At 30.1% G+C, this 24,874-nt stretch overlaps 1 protein-coding gene across 1 annotated transcript; it reads right to left on the bottom strand.

Moving 5' to 3' along the window:
• Nucleotides 1-12,388: 12,388 nt before the first annotated feature.
• On the bottom strand, nucleotides 12,389-17,532 carry LOC114193599 (transcription repressor KAN1-like). Its single transcript, XM_028083470.2, has 6 exons — nucleotides 16,383-17,532; nucleotides 16,032-16,108; nucleotides 15,457-15,502; nucleotides 14,908-15,070; nucleotides 12,879-12,978; nucleotides 12,389-12,741 (listed from the first exon to the last, which is right to left on the bottom strand). The coding sequence occupies exons 1-6, from the start codon at nucleotides 17,278-17,280 to the stop codon at nucleotides 12,625-12,627; spliced, it is 1,401 nt and encodes a 466-aa protein (XP_027939271.2). The 5' UTR covers nucleotides 17,281-17,532; the 3' UTR covers nucleotides 12,389-12,624.
• Between the last annotated feature and the right edge of the window lie 7,342 nt (nucleotides 17,533-24,874).

The following is a 24,874-nucleotide window of genomic DNA, read 5'->3' as shown; positions in this document are numbered from 1 at the left end:
TCGAGATTGGTCTAATCTTTCTCAAAAAGTTTTAGTTTGCAAAAAGTTTATGTTTTTGGATCAAGGCCCTCTACGTGGTAATGGTCTTCGAATCCTTTAGATGTAGACCCTCTCCTCGGGATTGGTCTAATCTTTCTCAAAAAGAAATTATATTGACAAAAAGTTTATTTGTTTTTGGGATCGAGGCCCTCTACGTGGTAATGGTCATCGAATCCTTTAGATGTAGACCCTCTCCTCAAGATTGGTCTAATCTTTTCAAAAAGAAATTATATCGACAAAAAGTATATGTTTTGGTATCGGGCCCTCTACGTGGTAATGGTCGTCGAATCCGTTGGATGTAGACCCTCTCCTCGAGATTGGTCTAATCTTTCTCAAAAAGTTTTAGTTTGCAAAAAGTTTATGACTTTCTGGATCAAGGCCCTCTACATGGTAATGGTCATTGAATCCTTTGGAATTGTGGTTGTCGGTTTGTGACATTTGATTTCATATCTCGCCTTTGTTTCTTTTGAAGCCGGACGAAATTAGTGTCTTTATCTTTACTTATATTTCTTTGAGAATATGAAAATGTAAAATTCTCATATTATCAAGCAAAATCTAAGTAAAGAGGGGCAGCTGTCAACACCCAATTTCGTCCGGCTAAATAAATAATAGAATAAATAATAATAATTTGTTTTTTTCAGAAAAAGGTAAAAAAAAATAATATAAAAAAAATAAAAAAATAAAAAATTTTTCTCTTTGGTTTTTTTGCTTTGTCTAAATAATAATAATAACAGAATAATAATAATAATAAATAAATAAATAAATAAAAAGAAAAAAAACTTTGTTTTAATCTTGTATGTATTTTCTTTTGAGGCTTTTGTTTTTATTTTAGCCCAAAATACTCTATACACACACACCGTTTTTCTTGCAACTAATGGTAGTCCAAAATTTAGTTTTCGCACCCCCATTCTATGTTTTGTCGTTTCTGCTCCAGATTAAGAAGTTAGTCTAATAATTAGAAATATAATATGCTCTAATATTTAGAATTATTTACTATGATTTTGTGCTCTGATTTTTATGACACCTCCTTTTCCAGATGAGGAAAATATTAATATTTTTCTCAAGAAGATCTTTTTTGTAACTACAATTAATCTGTCCTGATCACGTTTAATTTTGTGCTCTGATTTTATGACACCTTTTTTTTTCAGATAGAGAAAGTAGTAATATAATTCAAAACAATATCTCTTTTACTAATTAAAATTAATTTTGCTGATCACGTTTGATTTTGTGCTCTGTTTTTTATATGATTTGATTCTCATTTTGTAATAATTTTAAGACCAGTTCTTGCCTTTTAAAGCTCGTTGTAATTAAAGCAGACCTTTATTACGAGATTACATTAGATTTATAATGTTGTGTATACAAACCCATCAGAAAAAGAAGAAGAAATTAATTTTTTCTCTCTCAAAAGTTTCTGGAGACCTCTCTCACCCTAAGCACGCATTCTCTTTTAACCCTCCCACATAAAAAATCCACTCACTTCGATCGTTACGCCTACGTGCTTCTTAGTGTTCCAACGCAACTATTGTAAGTCTAATCTTCCGTCCAGGTTCGCAAAATTAATTTTTTATTGTGTCATGCAATATTTCTCGAGATGTGTTTTTTTATCTTGGTTGAATTTGATGTTTTCAGTATTTGTTTTGATATAAAAAAAAACATTACTGTCATGCTTTTTGGGGTTCATTAGTTTTATAATTAAGGTTTTGTTGATTGCTTTGGGTTGTGAACATTGTTGCATGAATAAGTGAGAGATATCATGTTTTGACATTGTATGAATATGTTGTGCCATTTTTTTTTCATGTTAAGGGTTGTAAAAATTTTTCATATTAAAATAACATGTTTAATCCTAAACGTTATTTCCTAATCTTTTATTTATTTATTTTCCTAATATTTTCATAAATTGTGGATATGAAATAGTCAAATTTTGTTGGGTATCAATGTCTTATTTCGAAAGTTTTTTTTAAAGGAAGTAATAACAAATAAATAATTTAAATACCCTTTTAACTTTTAAAATGTATAAGTGCTCGTGTGACCGCTCGCGTCAACTTAGTACTTAATACCTTCGCTTTTCTATAAGATTACTAAAAAATACAAAATATTCAAATATTAAAAAAGAGTGATATCAACATCTTCGAACAAATTGTTTTCAAAAAGTCTTTTCATAATCATTATCATCTTCCACATTGTCAATAGAGTGCTAAAAATCAGGGATATCGACATTAAAATATTCATCATCATATTTGCATTATTTAAGTTTATAAAACGAATAAATAAAACAAAAACGATCAAAAACAAATTATAAATGTTTTGTATTGTCACCCTAAGCATAAAAAAAAGTAAGTCATCTCGTAAAGTCCCTCCGGGTAAAGCAAAAGGATAAACTAAAAGAATTACATTTTCTTCAAATTAAATATCACGGGTAATTCGTTATCTCTCAATTATTCAATTATATGTCTGGAGGACAAGATCGCAAAAAGTCTAAGCTTTCCAATCCATTTCCATCCTCGATGGGTGATATCTGACAAGCATTAATCCATCTAACACTACGGAAGCTCTCTTTGATGTCACTGATGCAAATCTTCCCTTTCTTTCGTTCTCGAACTTCTATGCGAGCTAGGTCTAGCTTAGGGATGGCAACGGGGCGGGGCGGGTACGGGTATCATGATCCCATCCCCATCCCCATAATAAAAATTCATCCCCATCCCCATCCCCAAACCCAACGGGTATACAACTTTTGACCCATCCCCATCCCCATCGGGTAACGGGTATTTTCTTATACCCATACCCATACCCATTTTTTTATTGTTCCATATATCAATTAAATATTTTTTATAAAAAAAATTTAAAAATCACACCAACGGAATCATGATACTATCAAAATATTCAATATTAAAATAACATACTCTTTTTGATTTTCATGATGTCAAATATTAAGAAAAATATTATAATAGTATAAATCTCAAATTAAAGTATCAAATAACAACTAAATAAAATTCAAATAATTATATAAAAGCTAAAAAATTACACATTACTAAAATTTTATAATAACCAAAATATTTATTAATTTTACAAATGATCAGTGGTTTCATTTGCATTCGATCCACCTACACATAGAAAAAAAAATGAAAAATTAGATATGATATAATAATTGAAATTGAAAATTTTAATTACTAGAATATAATGTACCTTCTTCATCAGATTCATTTTCACTCATGAGAACATCTTTTCCTTTTAATTTTTTAACACCTACAAACACCAAATGTAGAATATTAGATGAGAATTCACAAAAAATACTAACAAAAAATATTAATAAATTTGAGTAACTTACCTAGATGGTTTGAGTTCCATATCCAACTTCTTGTACACATCAAAGCCTCTATAGTAATATGATGAAGTCGACTACGGTGAGAAGTTAATATCTGACCACCAGTACTAAAAGCAGATTCAGAAGCTACAGTTGTTATTGGAATAGCTAAAACATCCCTTGCAATTGCTTGAAGGGTTGGAAACTTTAACCCATTTGTTTTCCACCATGATAGGATATCAAATTCTTGTGTAACCGGTAAATTATCTTCTTCCAAGTAATAATCCAACTCTGTTTTCATAACTGTAGTTCTAGATTTTTTCTTTTTTGCCATAAACTCTAAAAATTCATTCGCATCATTATCAACATCCTTTCCCAACTCCAATGATGTAGCTCTATAAGAAGAAGTTTCATTCTTTTTTGATTGATATTCCAAAACCAAATCATAGCACATTTGACGAATCCTACTAAGTTTCAGATCAAAATCATTACCATACAATTTATAAAAATAATATTCTAACATGTCCATCTTGTACCTTGGATCTAAAACTGAAGCAATTGCCAATATGTTATATAACAAAAAACAAAAAGAATGAGAAATATGTTATATATATATATATATATATATATATATATATTATATTATATTATATTATATTATATATTATATTACTATGTATATATATATTATATGTGTGGATATCTTATGTTTATTTATATATATATATATATATATATATATATATATATATATATATATATATATATATATATATATAATTATTTATATATATTATATTATTATTACTATGTATATATATTATATGTGTGGATATCTTATGTTTATATATATATATATATATATATATATATATATATATATATATATATATATATATATATTTTTATAGATATATATTTATTTTAAGTATATATTATATTATATTATATAATAATATAAATATAATAATATATATTATATTATTATGTATATATATTATATGTATATGCGTAGATATTTTATGTTTTTATATATATATATATATATATATATTTCTTTTAAATTTTTATAAATTTGTAATGTTATAAATTTGTTTATAAAAGATCTCACTAGTTAAATGATTAATTTGTTTTATACGTATATATTATATATATTATATTATATTATTATGTATATATATTATATGTATATTATATTATATTATATTATATTATATTATATTACATGTATATGTGTAAATATATATATATATATATATATATATAAAAGTATATTTTATTTATATGTATATATACTATATTATATTATATTATATTATATTATATTATATTATATTTTATGTGTAAATATATTATTTATTTATATATATTTTTTAGATTATTTAATAAATTATAAATAGTTTAGTAATTTAAGCGGGGACGGGTATTTGGGCGGGTATATATATATCTCCATCCCCATCCCCATCCCCAGTTGAAAATTTCGGGTATTACCCATACCCATACCCATACCCAGTCAAAGCGGGGATTCCCCGTCAAAACGGGGACGGGTTCGGGTGATACCCACGGGCACGGGTTTATTTGCCATCTCTAGTCTAGCTCCTTCTTTTCTTCTACCAGCCTCCTCTTGTCCTCTTTGTACCCACAACACACTTGCACGAAGTTCTTATCGATCAAATTTTGTAGAAAATTTTCGAACTTGTTGCACTCGATGGAATGTTCAGCACCTGGATGGAACCCGCATGCATCCCTTAAGTTATATTCACCTTCCAACAATCCTACTTTTAGTAGTGCCTCAAAAATAAACCTTCGTGGACTTTTAATTTCGCTTACATTCTTCACCAAATTATGTCCCTCGAGATCAATAGCATTTACCGAAGCATTATCATGCCCAGAGGTTGGTTTGGCTTTAATGTTGGATTTATTCTCTTGAAATTTTAACCACCTTGAGTCGATTAAAGCTTACACTTTGTGTTTGAAAGACAAACATTTCTCAGTAGAGTGACCAATGGCTCCTCCGTGATAATCACATGTGGCGTTTACATCAAAATACTTAGGGTATGGTGGCTCCAATGGCTTCATCGGAAAGATAGTTACCAAAGCATTACAGAGTAGATCTGGCAATAACTCTGTGTAAGTCACAAGAATAGGAGTAAAATGAATATAATTCTTTTCTTGATTCCTTCTAGGACTAGTGATTTGCCCTAAAGACTAGTTGGGATTTGTGTTAGTCTTAGTTTTCCAAGTATTATTTGAGACGTGTTGTGATTGGTAGGATCCCTGCTGTGGAAATTGTGCTTGGTAAGCAGGAGTCTGAATTTCCCACCTAGGTATTGTTGATGTTGCGTGTACCTCTACTTCCATCTTCTTCCCAAGACTGAAATCGGACTTTTTAGGAGTTGTAGCCGCAAGCGGGCTATATGCAATTTTTCCATTTTCAGCCCAATTTCTATCCTTTCACCTATGATGATGATATCAGCGAAATTTGAGGATACATTCCCCACCATGTGCTCATAGAATGGTGGTTGCAACGTGTTCACAAACATTGCCACAATTTCCTTATCATGAAGAGGAGGTTTCACTTGAGAAGCAAGCTCTCTCCATCGTTGTGCATACTCCTTAAATGATTCAGCATCCTTTTTTGCCATGTTTTGTAATTGCAACCGATCTGGCGCAATATCCATGTTATACTTGTACTGTTTCAAAAAGGCATCTACCAAATGCATCCAAGAATGAATGTGAGATGCTTCCAAGTGTGTATACCAACTCAATGCTACCTCAACCAAACTATCTTGGAAGAAGTGGATTAGCAATTTGTCATCATAAGCATAAGCAGCCATCTTTCGACAATACATGGTTAGATGGCTTCTAGGGCATGTGGTACCCTTGTACTTTTCGAACTCCGGAACTTTAAACTTGTGAGGTATTGTGACATCACGAACTAGGCTTAAACCGACAATATCGCCAAACCCATAGCTTCCACCTCCCTCAATAGCTCGTAGTCGTTCTTCTAAAATTTCCAATTTAGTTTTGGTTCCCTCAACATCAACGGATATGGCTTGCATAGTAGGGTGTGGTGTAATCTTGCCCAAAGAGTCATCACCAACAGTTGTGTTTAAAGGCTTGGGTATTACAGTCACTCGTGGTTCTGCAAAGGTAGTTGCTTCATTCCTTGAAGTATTGATTGGGAATAAGAAGGAAGCATGTTCAGCCTCTGAATATTCTCCAACAGGTGTGGTGTAACCCGATGGCAATCCGTACGTTGGAAAAGAAATAATAGCGTCGTGAGTGCTTTCCTCACCCTTTACTGATGAAGCTTCTCCTGAAACCCTTAAGGACTTCAAGGCCCCCAAGATTTGACCTACTTAGTCCTTTAGTTGATTGATATATGCTTTTATTGTCTCTTGTGCGGTTTCCCAGTCCTCGATGTTTTTACTATTTGCTCGCGTCCGGTAAGGGTGCCCTGGCCTTGCCGTATTTTTTTTTATTATTTTTGCTCTATTATTTTTATTGAACAAAAAAAAGATAAGAAAAGAAAAGGAAGGAAAAACATAATGCAAATCGTTTATTTTATTAAGAAATTATAAAGTTGTGAGTAATAGAAATTGACATGGAAAAGAGTCCACACAAACCCACCCTCTAAAAAGCTCATAAATCAAATGTAAAAGAAAGAAAATCCTAATTTCTAGCCCTAGATATCATGCTCTTCATCTCTTCTATAACCCTAAAGGATAATTTTTTTTCTTCAAAGCATCAAAATCTAATTGTCCCCCAACTCCAAATTCCATGTTAATTTGCCATTTCTTTTTAAACTTAATCACAACTTTATAATTTTGGACCTAAAATTAAATAAATATGATGATGACATGACAAATACATGGATGCAATAATATGTTATGCATGATTTTATTACTAATTCAAAAATCAAAAGGAAAGAGAATAAATAAATAAATAAAATAAAAATAAAAAACCAAGGAATAATAAAAAAAGTGTATATCTCCCTTTGTGCCTTAACAAAGGTTTGACGCCTAATGGATCTAAGGTAAAATACATGCGCTTACCAGGATGGTTTCCTAATACCTAAATATCAAGGTCACTAGAGCTATGGCCCACTTCATGGCATTTCCCATGACAGTTGGTAAACAACAAGAGGTGGGAGTACCAATGAAGCAAACAAACTCTAGTTGGGGTTCTCACAATGACCACTTGGGAAGTACATCCACTGTGACACTGCTACACAATCCCCTCTACTTCCAAAGTTACTCAGGCCCGGGTATAGGGCCCCACTCATGTCATGCACATAGTGTGTCTGTGTGAAGGGAGGATAATGCATACCCAAACCCCTTCCTGCAAACAAACAGAGAAAAAAAAAAACAGACAAATATATATAATAAAGTCATCTATCCTAGGATTTAAAATTCAAGCATAAGAATAAAGTAATATGAACAATAAATAAAATAAAATAAAAACACATACAAAATTAAAAAATATACATAATAATAATAAATAATAAGAAATAAAATAAAATAAAATAAAACAAATAAATATAAGACGAAAAAAAAGAATGAAAAAGAAAAGAGAAAAAAAAAACAATAATAAAAAAACAAAAACAAAATTTAAACAACCACATCAATTTTATATATTTAATTAAATGCCCTAACTCTCTAAAGTCCTCAGTGGAGTCGCTATCTATCACAACCAAAATCGCGAAGGGACGACGGACCAAAAAAATAAAATTTGTAAAAACAGAGTTTGGAGTCGCCACCATAGTTATTATAGGAAACTATGGAAAATCATAAAAAAAAAGCAAGATCTGCAAAAAATCAGAATTTTGTATTTTAATTAAAGGTATCGTCTTAAGGATGGGCGTTGTAGGTGCTAACACCTTCCCTACGCGTAATTAACTCCCGTACCTCCAATCTCTGTTGTCGTAGACCTTGCTCTTTTTTATGATTTTTTATAGTTTCCTATAATAACTATGGTGGCGACTCCAAACTCTGTTTTTACAAAATTTTGTTTTGTTGGTTCGTCATCCCGTCACGATTTCGGTTGTGACACACACTAATGCACACAAATTCTTACATCACATAGCAGTTACAAAATTTTAAACTCTAATTATTTTATAAAAAAATTAAATATTAAAATTAAGTTTAATATTTGAATTATATAAAATTATGTAGATCATTTCAATTGTTAATTAGACTGAAGTAGTTTAAAAGTTGATGCAATATGACAATAACACAAGCGAAAACTAAATTGAAAGTCCTTTCAATAAAGGACTACTTCTTCTCTTCCATTCTAAATTAAATTCGTGCTTTTAATCCACTATTTCTAATTTCAATTCAAATTGATACTCCTTTTTTTTATATTTTTAAATAAAGTTGTGTTTTCCATTAATGATTTTTAATTTTAAGAAAATAATTAAAAGTCGGGCTTATCTTACACGAGCTCAGTTTGTTTTCATTTACATTTAAAAAATAATAACTGAAGTCAGTTATTAAAAATACAACTTTGTACCTTTTTCACTCTGCATCAACGATTTCAGTTGATGAAGTCGCTTTTGCTGAACACGACTTCCCCAACTTTCATAATCTACCTATTTTTGTAATTTAAACGTAAATCTGCACCAAATCTGTCAAAAAAAAAAAACAAACCACGCAATTCAAGTTAGTTGGGGTGGTAAATCATGAAATATTTTAAAAAATAATACGGATTAAAAAATGTTATCAACATTTATATGGATTGAGAAGTTCTAATTTAGAGTTAAATGTCAGAAAAATATAAATTTAGATGATTATTCCGGATTGGAAATTATGTTTCGGATGGAATTGATAAATTTATCATGTTCTGAATTGTTTAATTTGAAATTTGTTTTCAGATTTGAAATGTTTTTCAAAACACTTAAACTGAAATATGGCTTTCTATAATTTGAATCAGTGTTTTGAAGAATATTTTTGAATTCAAAAATATCTTTTAGATTAATCAATTCAAAATATATTTTGAATTAAGTATTTTGAAAAATATTTTCAAATCTGAAAATAAACATTCATTCCGAACAAATTAAAAAAAAATAGCAACCTAGATTTTTATTATAATTTTAGTGAATGATTGTTTGGAAATTACAGATTCTATGGGGTGAGAGAAGAAATAGGTTACATGAGGAAGATATTCCTCCTTCCACTTAGGTTTGCACCAGCCCAATTTCTTCATAACTATTTCGTGGGGGTTTCTCTTGCACCTTCAAAGAGTTCTACTGCACTTCCAATGCACTTCCAAAACAATTTAAATTTTCTATAATACCCCTATGAACCCTTTGACTATTAAGCGGTAAAAGTTAAAAAAAGATTTTCCGGTAAAATCCTTAACCGACTTTCGAAATCCGGTAAAATCCTTATCGGCTTTCGAAATCCAGTAAAAGATTTATTTTCAATAGATTAATATTACTAAGTTGTTGTTTTGTTGTAATATATTTTATTAATATTTATTATTTTTTTAGTTATGAACTTGAGTTATTTATTTATTTATTTTTATTATTTTTTGTTTTAATTTGTTATTTTTTTTATTCATTTTATTACTTTATTGTTTTATAAATTTTATTATTTGCAATTTTTTTTATTCATTATTTTCTACACTTTTTTTAAAGTTTTATTTATTTGATGAATGAGTTTTTTATTTGTTTATTTGTAAGTTTTAAATATTTGAAATAAATACAAAGAATTTCAAAATCAAAAAAATAAGTAAAGCAAAATAAAAATCGGATTTCCACTTTCGGATTGTATAAAATAAAATCACTGATTATCATTACAACTAGAAGCCGGTTTGTATTAAAAACAATTTCAAAATAAAAATTAAAGACTTCACAAAATTCTTAATTTTTAAAAGTTTGTAAAAAAAATATATAAATTAAATAAATATAAAATGAATCACAAAAAATATAAAAAAGTTAAAAATTTAAAAATTGAAAAGATTTATTATAACATTACGAATATCGAAACTCATAACAAGATAAAACGGATATCCAAATCCATTTTCTAAAAATAAATACAAAGCATTTCAAAAATAAAAAAGATATAAAAAAATAAATAAAGTAAAATAAAAATCGGATTTCCATTTCCGGTTTGTATAAAATAAAATTCGTGATTATCAATACGACTATCGAAATTCAAATATCAGTAAACTTTAAATAAAAAGCAGTTTATTGAACCGAACTTCCATTGTCGATATATAATTTTATTTAATGTAGTTATATATAATGTAAATAATTTAAAATTAAATAATTAATATATGAATATAAACAAATTCAAATTAAATCTTATAAATAAATCAAATAAATAAATAAAAACACTAACAAATAATAAATAAGTAAAAATAATTTGAAAATAATTAAATAAGATTAATCTAGATATTATAAAGACAAATACCTACAAAAATTAAATTAATAAAATTTTATTTAATGTACTTATATAAAATATAAATAATCTAAAATTAAATAATTAATACATAAATTATAAAACAATTGAAGTTAAATTTTATAAACAAATCAAATAAAAAAAATAAGAAAATTAAAATCACCAACATTACTACGAATGTCGCTTTTAAAAAAAATTGATTTAGACAATTTCATAACCGAATTTCGAATGCCAGTATACAAAGAAAATGGATTTTGAATTTCATTAAATCACTTAACCGAACTTCAAATGCTGGTTCACAATTTCAGATTCGTTTGACACTATTCACCGGATTTCGAAAGCCGGTTAAAGATTTTACCGGATTTCAAAAGCCGATTAAGGATTTTATCGGATTTCGAAAGCCGGTTAAGAATTTTACCGGGTTTCGAAAGCCGGTTAAGAATTTTTTTTAACTTTTACCGCTTAATAGTCAAAGGATTCAGAGGGGTATTATAGGAAATTTAAATTCTTTTGAAGGTGTAGTAAAACTCTTTGGAGGTGTAGGGAGAAACCCTTATTTCGTATTTAGGCACTCTATTATTTTCTTCCTCACTTTTGAAATTTATTCTTCTGGAATACAATAAATAATTCTAGAAATTTGATGGGGTAGACGAGAAATTTGATGGTACACGAAGCAATCGCCTAACTATTATCTCTCTCGTATATTGCATGATAAAATTAAATATAAATTATATGCTTTTTAGTTTAATTGAGATTACATTACTAAAAATCATAAACCATAATAAAATAAATATTTACAATGATAAAATGAGTTATCTGTATATGTAAGTTATGTATTACAACAAACTACACGACCTAATATTCATAACATACCATTAATATTTCAACCTATGATTTATCATGAGCTTTTATCACATGATATTTAAAATCCTGTTACAAATAGAAATTAATTAATTGTACTTTTAGAAAGGTCAAAGTTTATTTACATTTTTTCTTATACTTCTAGAGTATGGGGACTATATGTCCTAATTAAGTAGCAAGTCTAAATATTTATGAATATATGTTTTAATTAAATATTAACATTATTTGTTTAATTTATTAATAAGAAAAACTCGAGTGTAAAAAGAGAAAAAAATAAGGACAAATAAGTACCAGTAAAAATACTATTTTTCAATATACATTGAAATAATTTATCTTAAAAGGGTTTTTTCATTAATATTAAAGATACATTCAGTGTCCTAGTTATTGGATCTGGCAAAGCTAACTAAGAAAATTTAAACAGATCATATTACAAACGTGAAAAGCCCATATACACAAAACTTAGGACACCTTGTTTGTATTATTTGCATATACTTCATAATTATATATACAGATGCTTGCTATATTTTTTTAACTGAACATCTTGCAAATTATTATCTTAAGTAATTAAAATGGATAAACTTGAAAAAATGAAGTAAAGAGAAAATGAGAGAAATGAAAACATTCGAGTTCAACAACGAAAAATATGATTAAACTTCTTTATTCCTTCCCCAACAGTTTCAATTTTCAATCCCTCTCCCTTTGCTCTTGTACATTTTGCATTGCATCATCTTGGTTCATAAAGCCTTGTTGCTACATCACAATTTCCCGTTGTTACCTTATCCTCTCCGATCAATGAAAACAAAATATAGAATGTGAACAAAACTGTCATGAACTGAAAGCACTTCCCGAAGCAGAACTAGAAAGAAAGGGTCTTTTCTTCATCTCCTAGACACCAATTTATATTTATCTAAATAATTAATCACCTCTACATTTCATAAAAGATGATGAAGTTGTCACCATGGTTTATAAATAAAATTGCAAAACAAAAACAAAAGAAGGGAACAAATCAAAGTTTAGCTACGCTTGCTCTTTGCCATCCCAATGTGGTCTTCCTAATGTGAATTCCAAGCTCGGATTCTTGCACTCCAAATTAGAACCTCCCATGTTGTTCTTCTGTTGTGTCGAATCACACTCCTGTAACCTCATTTTGTTACTACTGTGCTAACATCATGTATTTAGACATTGTAGAGGGAAACATTTCACAGTTGTGAATATGCAAGACAAAAAATAAACTAATGACTTGCAAACAAATGTTATGTCTCTCTCATTACCTGAATTTGATGAGCTCCTGATATTGTTTGTGACTGTAGAATAGGTGATCTGAGACCATCTATGTCGTTAGACGTAGTTCTTTGTCGCGATTCTCCACAACTGTTATCAGTTCCATGAAATTCAGAACGTCACCAACAAGAACATGCAAAATATATATGTACCTCGTAGCATATAAAATAAGATTAATGTGCTAAAATGGTAGAAATAAATGTATGTGAAGATTATATATATATCAAGAGCAAATGCTATGTAACTGTGTACACACCATTTATCTCAGAGAATCTGAAATGCTTAAGCCTTTTCTACTGTTCTTTTTCCACTTTTAGTCAGGAAGAACCTCTTTAACTAACTAGTAGATATGAGCAGTCCAAATTAAAACGATATTCAAATGGAGCAAATTTTGTTTTGATGGCTGCATATTCTCACTATAGCAATTAAAACTTACATTAGAACAAAAATCACTTCAACTGCTTAGATGTTTACTTCTACAACATTTTCAGTTTATAGTGTTATGTTTGAATAGATGAGCTTAATAAGGCCAGGTGAAGCTGCATAGTTTTGTTACTTCTATATGTTATATCTGGTGCTGATTTTCTACATATATAAAGTTTTTTATATGTGGTAGTACTAAGCCGGTTTATATTTTCTAATAAAAATTGTTCATGACTTGACATTACTGAGTCACAGTAGTTTTCCACGATATTTCAATAATAGAGGCGACCCTTTCAGGTTTTCCAGCTTTTGAAAAGTACAGGCTCTGTGTGAAAGCTAGGTTAGGTTGCACAGTGAGATGGCATTTTGAGTACTAATTTATTTTACCTTAAAAGGAATTCTGGCTTTTATGTTGACTCAAATATGCAATAAATCTATTTGAAAATAGGCACTGTTAGGCCAAAGGACAAATTTAGAGATATCTAGGCACTAATAAGCTACACCTCTTGAACTGTGAAGATGGGTTTTGTTACTTATTTTGAGCAGTTTTGTTAAAACAGGCACAGCACAAAGGTACATGTCATACGTTTCACTTACTATTCATGTTAAATAGTGTTACTTGAAAAAGTCAAAATTCACATCACATATTTATACTCCAACTATAAAATATCTCAGGTGAAGGATTTTTTTACATCTTATTTTTTTCAAAGCTTCGTTATCATGCAAGAGAGTCTACTTATCACCTTGAGGTGTAATGTGTATGTATGTATGTATCTTGAGCATCCACTTTTACTTCTTTAAGAAGAATATAATTTCTATTTCAAGAACAAACACAAAGAGTCTCTTGCTTAATACAGTATGTATATATAAGAGGTTTCAACTCTCAAAACCCTCTATCAGGAATCTCTAAGCTAAGCACAATGGTGGAAAAATAAAACAATGTACACCGTTTGAGGCCAAAACAGCTGCAGTATATAGAATATGCTCATTTCCTCCATGGACAATACATAATGTGGTTTCAGTATATACATTGTTAATAAGAATATCTGAAGTTAAAGACACTCATACTCGATAAGAAGACTCCATATATACATATATATAACACTAAAAAGGTATGCTTAAAGAAGCAGCATTAATGGTGGGTAGCAGAAGGAGTTGTTAATAAGCACATATTAACAATTCCTTCAAAGGAGAAAAGAAAAAGGGCATGCAGCTATAGGTGCTGTGTTTTTCTTTTATCCTAATTAGCGTTTCATTATGTCTTGAAAGCTTTCCTTTATTATATACCCATCATGTCTTCAATATAGATCTCTGGTGAAAAAATTCGCTGAGGTACAAAAGATATATAAAAGAAAGAAAAACAACCAAACACAAGCAAAGCAAAAGCTGACACAAGAACCCTTTTTATTCTTCATAAATAAAGAATCCGGTGGACGTGGGTTTGCAATGCATTGATATCCATTAGATACCATGCAAAGGCAAAAGCAAATAAAAGCACAATCATAAACATGTACGTTCAAACAGCCTGCAAACTACACAGAGATATTAAATATATAAATAATTTATGATCTCAAAAATTGGTAACAAGTGTTGTACCTTGAAGAATTACTCCAAAGAGTGGTGGTGGAAGAGTAGTCCATGTCTTGTTGCGCCACCCAATCCGGCCGCCCTCTGTGGCTGGGAAATTGCCGGAGACTGCCCCGATCGGCGGTGCTGCCAATAGGAGATAAGTCATCCTCTCCAGACCCATCTGAATGGCCTGCAAAGTCAAAAGCTTTTAACATTTCAGATATATAGTATACACATGTTTATTATATATGCATGCATGCATCTCAGTACTATGTATAATTTATTTTGGACTAGTGTCGAGTCTTGTTAAACATCTGATACCTCTGTGGAAAGCTTTTTTTTTTTATTAAAGGGTGTGTGGTTTGTGTAAAAGTACGAGAGGAGGAACAAGAAAGGAATAGTTTGCGGTAAAATTAAAGGTAATAGTAAAAAAAATGTAGGGTCTAGAAAGAACATGGTGTGACATTATTTCCCTATTATGTTATGACAAAAAAATTTAGTTGTTGCATGCTTAAGAAAAAGATAAGGCTGCTAAAAAAAGAAAAAATGGGTTGAAGATTAAGCAATACGAATTACCTGAAGACGCTGCAGGTTTGTCAGTGGTCTTAACAGTTCGATACATCTGGGAAGAAGTCATAAACAAAAACAAGGCATTATATAAAAGGCTTTTCCATGGTTGGAAGAAAATCCATTAATTAGTGTGCGTGACTGCGCGAGATGTGTATATATGTATATAAAAATCCAAATTTTTTATTGCAAAATTCATTAAAGAATAGAAAATCATTTCCCATTTAGATCCCTTTTTTCACTCTCTCTCTCTCTCTCTTTCTATGTTGGCTTCTGGGATTGTCTGGGTGGGTTACCTCATTAATCACGAGGTTGATGTTTGATGAGGTTGTAATGAGAGGGTGTATTATTGGAAAATGATGATCTTTGTCTGTTCTCTCTCTTTCAAAGCAGAAACTGTTTTCTGTCTGGTCTTCTCAGACGTTAAAGGCTCCCTACTCAGCTGACTACAGACTTTAAATTCATTCATCCACTCCCACATTCACTGCTTTCTTCATCGGTTACCGTGCCAGTAGGATAGACAACAAACACCGCCCCACATGAACATAGAGAGAGAGAACACAAAGAGAGATTCAAAACTATACCTGCAAATGGCTTTTCACATGAGCTAGTGTTAGATCCTTCACATCCATGAGCTCAAGAACTGATTTTGGAGTAGCTCCTGATTCCACCATATCCAAACGCATTACATAAATAAAAGTCAATAATTTAATACATAGACACTAGTACACGCCCTCAACTCATTGATAAGAATAAAGAACAAGACAAAGTAGAAAATTAAAATATAGTCAACTTTAGAAAATGAGAGGTTAAACAGCAAAAAAAAAAATCTTTCTTTTTGATGAAATCAACTACATGAATACTATTAAAAATAGAGGGGTTAAGAGAAATTAAGAAAAGTTAAAAGGGAAGAAAATTAATGAAACATTGTTTACTTTCATGGCCTCCGAGAAGTTCAACCGCATGGACGAATCGAGCGTGGAGGGTGCTTGTCCACCTCATTCTGGGTGCTCTCATGCTCCTCTTGTTGGGAAGCTTAGACAAAAACCTTGATCTCATGAACCCTGAAGAGGCTTCTGAAGAGCCTACCCCATATTGGTGCAATGGATGAGATTTGAAAGCATCGCCGGAAAACCCATTAAACCTGGTGGCAGTGGCTGCCCTACACCCCACGGTGGAACCGTTGTTCAAGAAGGACATGGGATCCACGAAGTAAGGCGAAGGTGAAGAAGAAGGAGCGGTTGTGGAGCACAGAGAGGAACACGAGGAAGAGAGAGAGGGGTAAGAAGGCATGTGATGATATAAGCACATCTTGGTATGAGGATCTTTGTTGTCTCTAGCATGGTCCATGGACACAAAAGGGAACGAACGGTTGTGATACACCGGAATCCCCTTGATTGGCCTCAAGCCGTCTGATGATGATACATCAAGCAATGAAACTCCATAGTTTATGTGATTCAAGGGAGTGTTGGCACTTGTAGGAACAGTCGTCGCAGTATTACTACTAGTAGTAGTGTTGTTGCTGGTGTGGAGAAGATGATGGAAATGGGTTTGGGTTGGATAATAAGGGTTGTGTGTTGTTGGAGTTGGTGTTGGTGCTGGCGTTGGTGCTGGTGCTGGTGTTTCTCTTGCTGAAGTGAAATTTCTTCCAAGAGAGAGTTCTGTGTGGGCTTGAGACACAGTTCTTGAAGGGAAACTAGGTTGGGGTTCATAATTGGTGATGTGGTTGGTATTGGAAATCAATGAAGAAGAGATGCTTGGGGGGCTTATGTGAAGAGAAAGATCAGGAGCAGTGGTTGAGGTAGGCTCAATGAAAATCCCCTCCAAGGTCATCTTCTTTATTTGGATGGCTTGAAGCTCACAAAATATATATATATGTATATATCAAACACCTTTCCTTTTCCTTTATTAAAATGGCATCAGATTTTGACACTGCTGAGCAATTAAAAGTGCAATATTCACAAGGTGAGGAGGAGGATATATAAGCTAGCTAGACCCTGCAACAGTGTGTGTAATGTAATCCCTTTTTCACTTTTGTATTTTCAGTCTTTCCCAAGAAAAGAATCTGGAAAGCTTACCAAGAACAAGTTGTGAAAAAAGAGAAAGAAAAAAAAGGGAGAGAAATTAAGCTAAGATGAAGAAAAGGAGGTAGCCAGCTACTACAAGAACTGAGTGTTGGAAATCTTCGCCAAACAAAAAACAGACATGCTGAAGAGGTTGTTGTGACTGTGATGAGAGATGAAAGAGAGAGAGAGAGAGAGAGAGAGAGGTAGAAGTGAGTGAGGTAGAAGGAATGAAATTTTAAAAGGGAATTGAATTAATAAAATGAGAAAGAAAATGGAGAGAGGAATGGGAAGGAAAAGAGGTGGATTTGAGTTTTGTTTTCCTCGAGAGTATATATCGGAAAATGACAGTAGAAGAAGATGAAGGAAGAAGATAGAGCACAAGATGTTTCTGTTTTTCTCTTTCTCTCTCTCTTTAGTCAAAACCCACAAAAAATTGTACCAAAAAATAAGGTGAGTTTGGATTTCCCTTCCGCGGAGTGGACGGGATAAAAACTCTTAGACAGAGAAACACACTCTCACTGTGATTCTTTTTCCCCCACTCCCTTCGCTACCATCATCATCACCATCACAATCAAATATAATATTCATAATATTATTGTAATTATTATTCTTTTAAGTAAATTAACCACTGTTGTCTCATTTTCTTCCTTAAATAGGAATGCTTAGCTATAGGACAATACTCTTCTTTCCTACAAAAATATTTCGTTTTTCTCACACACACACACACACCTTTGGTTTCGGATTTTGTAATCTTCTCTGCACCAAAATAAAAACAACCACACACACACAAAAACAGCTGATTGACTTATCAAACGGTGACAAAAAACCCACCCTGTTTTTTCTTTCTTTCTTCATTACCCTTTATTCCTGTTTTTGAAAACCATTCAAAGACTTTCACTCTCAATTTAATTCCAGTGTAAAACTTTCTCTCCCTCTCTCTCTTGTGAATATTTTATTAAATTTTAATGATGTGCACTTCAAGATTTTCTCCATTGATTAGTTGGGAAATTATTAGAAATAATGGTGGGATTTTTAATTTTGATTTTGCTAACCAGGCCACACATGCTAATCAATCAAATTAAATAAGCATTCATTACATTTAGCTAATCAACCAATTACTTCAAATTATCGTTTTATCAATTTCAATATCCACACTTCTGCCATTTTAAAAATTTTACTGTTCATCCTATACTTTTCACTTTCAATTGTTCATCCATAAACAACCTACTAGTTTCTTTTGTTTAGAGAAATAAAAGATTGAAAATTGAATGAGGGTTTGACACTATGGCAAGCTTGTATATTGGAATGATTGAAAATCCTTTGGCATTGACCAGTGTTGAAGATGGGTTAGGGTTTCCAAAACCCTAGGCTAAATCGAAGATAATAGTAATTTTATGATAAAAAAAGATGCAATCCATAAGTGTGATATTGGGAAGTAACCCCTATCTTTAAATGCTGACACCGTAGATGACAAACAATGCTCTAAGCTTGGTCTTGGAGTCTCAGCTTTTTTAATCAAGCAGTTAATTAATGAAGGTTTATAGTTAGTGTATTGTCCCACTGCCACCAACTCCAATGTTACCAAAGGAAAACACTAATTCAGAGGCACTGTTTGCGGGAACCATTAAATGCTCAAATTGGGTACAGTGAACTTCATTAATTTCTTCAGCTTTCACATACACATTTTTTTATTTTTTTATTTAACTAAACTAAATTCTTTTTTTATTTTTATTAATGTAAGTGCTCGTGCAATAATGTAATTTTTTATTTTATTTAAAACAATGTTTTTGCCTCCCTGTCCAAAACCTCACCATCATAATTCATGACCTTGTTCTTTTCTCAGACAACCCTCCAACCATTCTCCTACAATTTCTGTCATCTTCTTTTGACGCGTTATGGTGATATAATGGTCTTTACCCAACATGCACAGAGAAGTAGTTAAATATTTCATTCGTATTGTTCATCGAATAATACCAAATATTAAATAAAAAATACTCCTTCTACAGAGCTTGATCATACATAAGACCTTGAATCAAATTTCCTATCTTCTCCATGCATGCCCAGGAATTTACTTCAAATTTCTAATGTTTCAGTTTATCATAACTAAAATACCTTTTGCACCACTGCTCTGCATTGCTCATTTCATTTTTCAAAATAGTTTTTACTATTTAAGCTTTTGTGCAAGTGTAATATTTTCAAAAAATATATAAATTTAAAACAAGTCTTAAAAATAACTTTTTCAACAGATAATTTATTACTTTAGATTGTACGTGTGTGTGTGTGTTTTTAAATGATTTAAATTTAATCTCTCTACCTTGTTTGATTGTATAAGAAATATGATTTTAAAAAATGAAAGAAAAAATACTTTGAAAAGGTTTTAAATGATTCATTTTTCATTTGAACTAAAATTTCATTCTATAAGTGATTAAATATTCCAAATTTTCTCCTAAGTTGCTTAATTAACTAGTCATCTAATTCACCAACATGCTATACCACTCAAGAGATAATAGTGGATAGGTCAATTATAAGATTGATCAAGGTAAGTTGTCGTTCTTCTAATATAATTTTATTTATTTTTATCATTCTTTTGGAAAGAGAAGTTGTACTTTGGTTGTTTAATCAAGTATAAAAGGGGATCTAATGGCAATATAAACAAAAGGAGATGTCGATGGTATAAAGTTTTGAAAGTTCTTTTACCCTGCTCAAAAGTTTTGGTTGCTATAGAGACATTTTATTGCAATACAATTTAGGTAAAGAAAACTAATTAAGTACATTATTTATTTGAGTTTTGAATTAACATAATGTTTTGGATTGATGTTGAGATTCCTTTGAATTGAAATTGAGTGCAATTATGGCTTGAATTATATACACTGATTTTGTATTACATTCTAATTCTAATTTGGATATTAACTCTACGTATATATTTGTATAGATTTCAATTATAGATTAAATTGAAGTCTATACTTTGACATCTAGATAAAATTTTTAAAAGATGCGGTAGTATTTTTTAAAATATTTGTACAACTATAGGCAACAGTTCAAGGGTAACCGAAACCTATACTCACCGAAATCTATACTCATGTATAGTTGTTCAAATATTTTCAAAATATTTCGTCGCGTCATTATAGGATTCAGTTCTTTAAATAATTGAAACATATAATTATGGGTATGGGCTTTAGTTATCCTTGAATCGTTGTCTATAGTTGTACAAATATTTCAATTCTTTACAACTCTAAAAATTATACTAATGCGGTCAAGGTATAAGTTTTAGTTATCCTTGAATCGATGTTTATAATTTTGTACAAATATTTAAAAAAAAGTCACTGCACCATTTTAAGGTTCATTTTTTCTTAAAAGCGAAGCATGTTAGGTGACGTCATTGTTGCACTAGTGTGGCATAAGTTAAGGTGGATCCCAATATTAATTTTGATGGGTCAAGTGTGAGTCCCTAGTGAAACTTACTTGATATGAGTTTTCAGAAAAAGGTTGAATGTTACAAATTATCCTGATATTATAGAAGACAAAATTTAGTGCTATAATATGATCTTCAGTTATTAATCATGTTATATTTGTTGTTAATATGTTATCAGAATTGAAAATTGAGATATTATTTGAGTTTTTACCTAATGAAAAAATACTACAAGAAAATTATCAAATAACAATCAATATTAGAGACTAAAAACTATGTTGACTAAATTAGATACCATTTTATAAACTAAAAATTATTAATATCTATTCTTGCCTGAAAACAACGTCTCTACCGAATTTACAAAGGTCGATAATATCGGTCTTTTTAGCGTGTCAAAAAATAGATGCCTTACTCTGAACCTGAGTCACCCTCTTATCCCCTCCTCCTCTCTAATCGTGACACAGACTTTGGGGGGATGACGACCTTGACTCCCACATATCCGGGATGGTAATGACATCCTTGCTCGGATATCTCAGGATCTAACTGTTCTCAATCAAAGTCAGTAACATGGGTCTGATACAACTCAGATTCGCCAGAGCTGCAATATCTAAAATAGTCTCTATTATAAATAAAAATTGCAATTAATATATGAATTACATTTTGAATCCTTCTCTAACATTAATTACTTACTTTGATTTCAAAATTTCAAACATAGAAGTTTTTTTTCTTTAATGTAATTTTCTTCAATACAAATTAGAATAACCTAATGGTTTCTATTTAATATATTTATTTTTATTGATAAAAAAGTATTGTCACCATTAATTGAATATTTTCTGAATTTGTGAAACATCAAATTCAGTGGTAACTAAATCAAACAACAATTTGGAATAATGATTTTGTTGATGAACAAGTATAATGTCATGATCACAATTCATAACATAGCACCTTAGATATTATAGTTAAAATTGAAAATTTGAACTTAAAAAGGTCAATGTTTGAAATTTCAACAGGAGTGGAGGGTGAAAATGTATGAGAAGATAATATGATACCTTCATCCGTACAAGCATTATGAAAGGCTTAAAAAAGTAGATGAATATATAGTTTTGTCAAAATTCTATATGGTTAAAATTCTTGCCATTGTCAAAGAAGGTTTTAAATGTAGCAGAAAAAGAAAAATGTTTCTTAATGTATTGGTCAGAAGACTGTCATAACATCCATAAAAATCCTCTGCTCTTCTGTGTTGACACTCATATTAGGCACAACTTAGGTAAAGGTTAAGAAGGAGCCATTTCATTTTGTACTTCTACATCATAATTTTATCAATTCTCAGAAATATTATTACACAACTCTGCAACTAGTTTTTTGGGTCAATTATCAATTACAGTACAACTTTGCTGTAAGATTAGGTCAGTGAAAACATTTCAAATCAATCTCTGTTAACATATTTTGTTCATGTCAATGTGAAGTAGCCGACACATTGATGTTCAAATGTTAAAATAAAATATATTTTGCTCTGTTTCTTTCATGGCTATAAGATCCACGTGGAACATATAAGGTCAATAATATACTAAGACTAGTGACAATATACAACATAAAAAAAATGTGCTAAAATTTGTTTTGATATTATTCAGTCATCACCTTTTAAAAACTGAACTCTAAACAATTTAATCTAGAAATTTTGTATAAAGTATGAGTAATTAAATTCAAACTTGAATTATACTGTAACATCAAATTTAACTTTAATTATTATTGTTGAATTGATGGAATTAATCTTAAACCAGTTAGCGGGACATATACATATACTAGTGTTTTTTCGGGATTTTGTCCCTTGGCTTCTTCTTTTTAAGTTTCAATTTTCTTTATTCCCTGTGCTTAAAATATTAAAATTCTTATAATTTCTTTTATTACATGGATACTTCCATTATTTGACTCTAATATGCTTAAAAAAATTAATAATATTAATTGAATGAGAAAAATATAAATTTAAGCCATTTTATTCACTTATGTTAATTAATGTGTAATATTTGATCTTGTTTTAATTAAAATTAAATTTTAAATGAACCACTTATAGAAGTGTGTAGAGAGAGAATACACATTATTTTTTATTTAATTTATAATTTTATCTTCTTAAAAATTATTATGTTCTCTAACTTTAAAGAAGAATATGACTACTGATATTTTAAGTAGTCTTGAGGTACAAACTACATAAAAAGATTAGTAAGTGAAACATCGAGGGAGTTATGGTTGATGGATTACTTGGATTATTATTTGATTTTTTGAAGTTGTTATTAGGGAAAGCTTAAGCTTATAATCATATTACATCTAAGTAAAGGGATTGATGTTTAAATCTATTTAATGAATTGGTTGTTTACATATATAAAATGTATGATGGTTGAATTGTTAGATATATGCATATGAAATATGTATATCTATTGTACTTTGTTCATTTTAGTTCAATGTAGGTGGTTAGTTTAGTTACGTTAGTAAGCTTTGTTTTAGTTCTGTCTTTTATATATATATATATATATATATATATATATATATATATATATATATATATATATATATATATATATATATAAAACTTGTAATAAGGTATCACATCCTTATGAATTTATCTTCTTTGAATAAATCTTTTTTCTTTTCTGCATAGTGTTTCTTGAAATAATATTTTATTTATCCAAACATCATGAAACCACTTAAGGGTAGTTTTCTCAATTATGAAAATGAAGTCAATTAAACAATGATATACATATGTGTGATTAATTACATATGTAATAATAATATATTATTAATGCATTTATCCATGATGATATACATATAATAAAGATAATAAAAGGTAAGAACATTATTAATATATGTGAATAATAATGTTTGTGTTTTGATTTAGTTAAGGAGGTAGGTAAGTGAGGTTAGGAAGGTAGAAAAAATGAGGAAAAGGGAAAGCATAATTGTTAGAAAAAGTGGAATGAAGAAAAGAAGAGGTTTTGTTTGTGATGATTGGAAAATGGAGTTAGATATTTGTAACCCACATGATGACATTTATTAGATGTCAGATTGAGAAGAATGTATGGTAGAGAATATGGAATGGCGTGTATTATCATACTTAATATTTGGTACAGAGGTGTACCGTGCAAACAATGTTCATTCCTCTCTTCCATCATCACCAACCATTCATCATCATGGTCCCATCATATCAAACATAGCCCCCCACATCTTCAAAATAACAATAACCTCTCTCTAACCATTCTTCTTTTTTTTCAATCCTATCTCCCCTTAACTTATTATGACATTAATTATCACATTTACTTTACAAACATAAATTCTAATTTAAACATGCACTTCAAAATCAAAATAGTTTGGGTGAATATTTCAATCATATTAACTATTAACATTGCATGTGTTTTTACTTTTTCTTTTTCTTTTTTTTTTTTAAAGGAGGGAATTATGTTTGTCCATGAAACACTGTTTCCATTTTTCTATAAATATTTGAGAGATTTTGTTTTTTTTTTCCTGCAAAATAATATATTTTTAATATTATTTTCTCTAATTTTATTTTTTTTATAAACCCTGGCCGACGATATATATTACCGTTAAACTTTTACTGTATATATTTCAAATATGTAACATATTGAAATTAATAACATTGCACGTGTTTTTTTAAAGGAGAAAATTGAGCTTCTTTTTTTTAAAACATATTTTAGATCACTTATTTTGTATCCAAGATAGAATAACTAAAAAGAAGAGGACTTTTAATGTCTATTTTTATAAGAATAGATTTAAAAAATAACATTATCTTTCAAGTAACGTCAATTGTTTCCTAAGTTTGCTAAGGAAACTAAATACGTTGAGTTACGATCAATTACTACTCTCTTAAGTAATAAAAAACAAACTAATTATTTTAGTACTATTATACCTTAACTATAAATTATCTTTTTTATTATATTTATAA

This window comes from Vigna unguiculata, chromosome 8 (assembly GCF_037176805.1).
Source record: "Vigna unguiculata cultivar grain cowpea cultivar isolate G323 ecotype 2 chromosome 8, ASM3717680v1, whole genome shotgun sequence".
In the NCBI taxonomy this organism is placed as follows: Eukaryota; Viridiplantae; Streptophyta; class Magnoliopsida; order Fabales; family Fabaceae; genus Vigna; species Vigna unguiculata.
The sequence above is the reverse complement of the archived record's forward strand: the minus strand, read 5'-3'. Positions and strand labels throughout refer to the sequence as shown.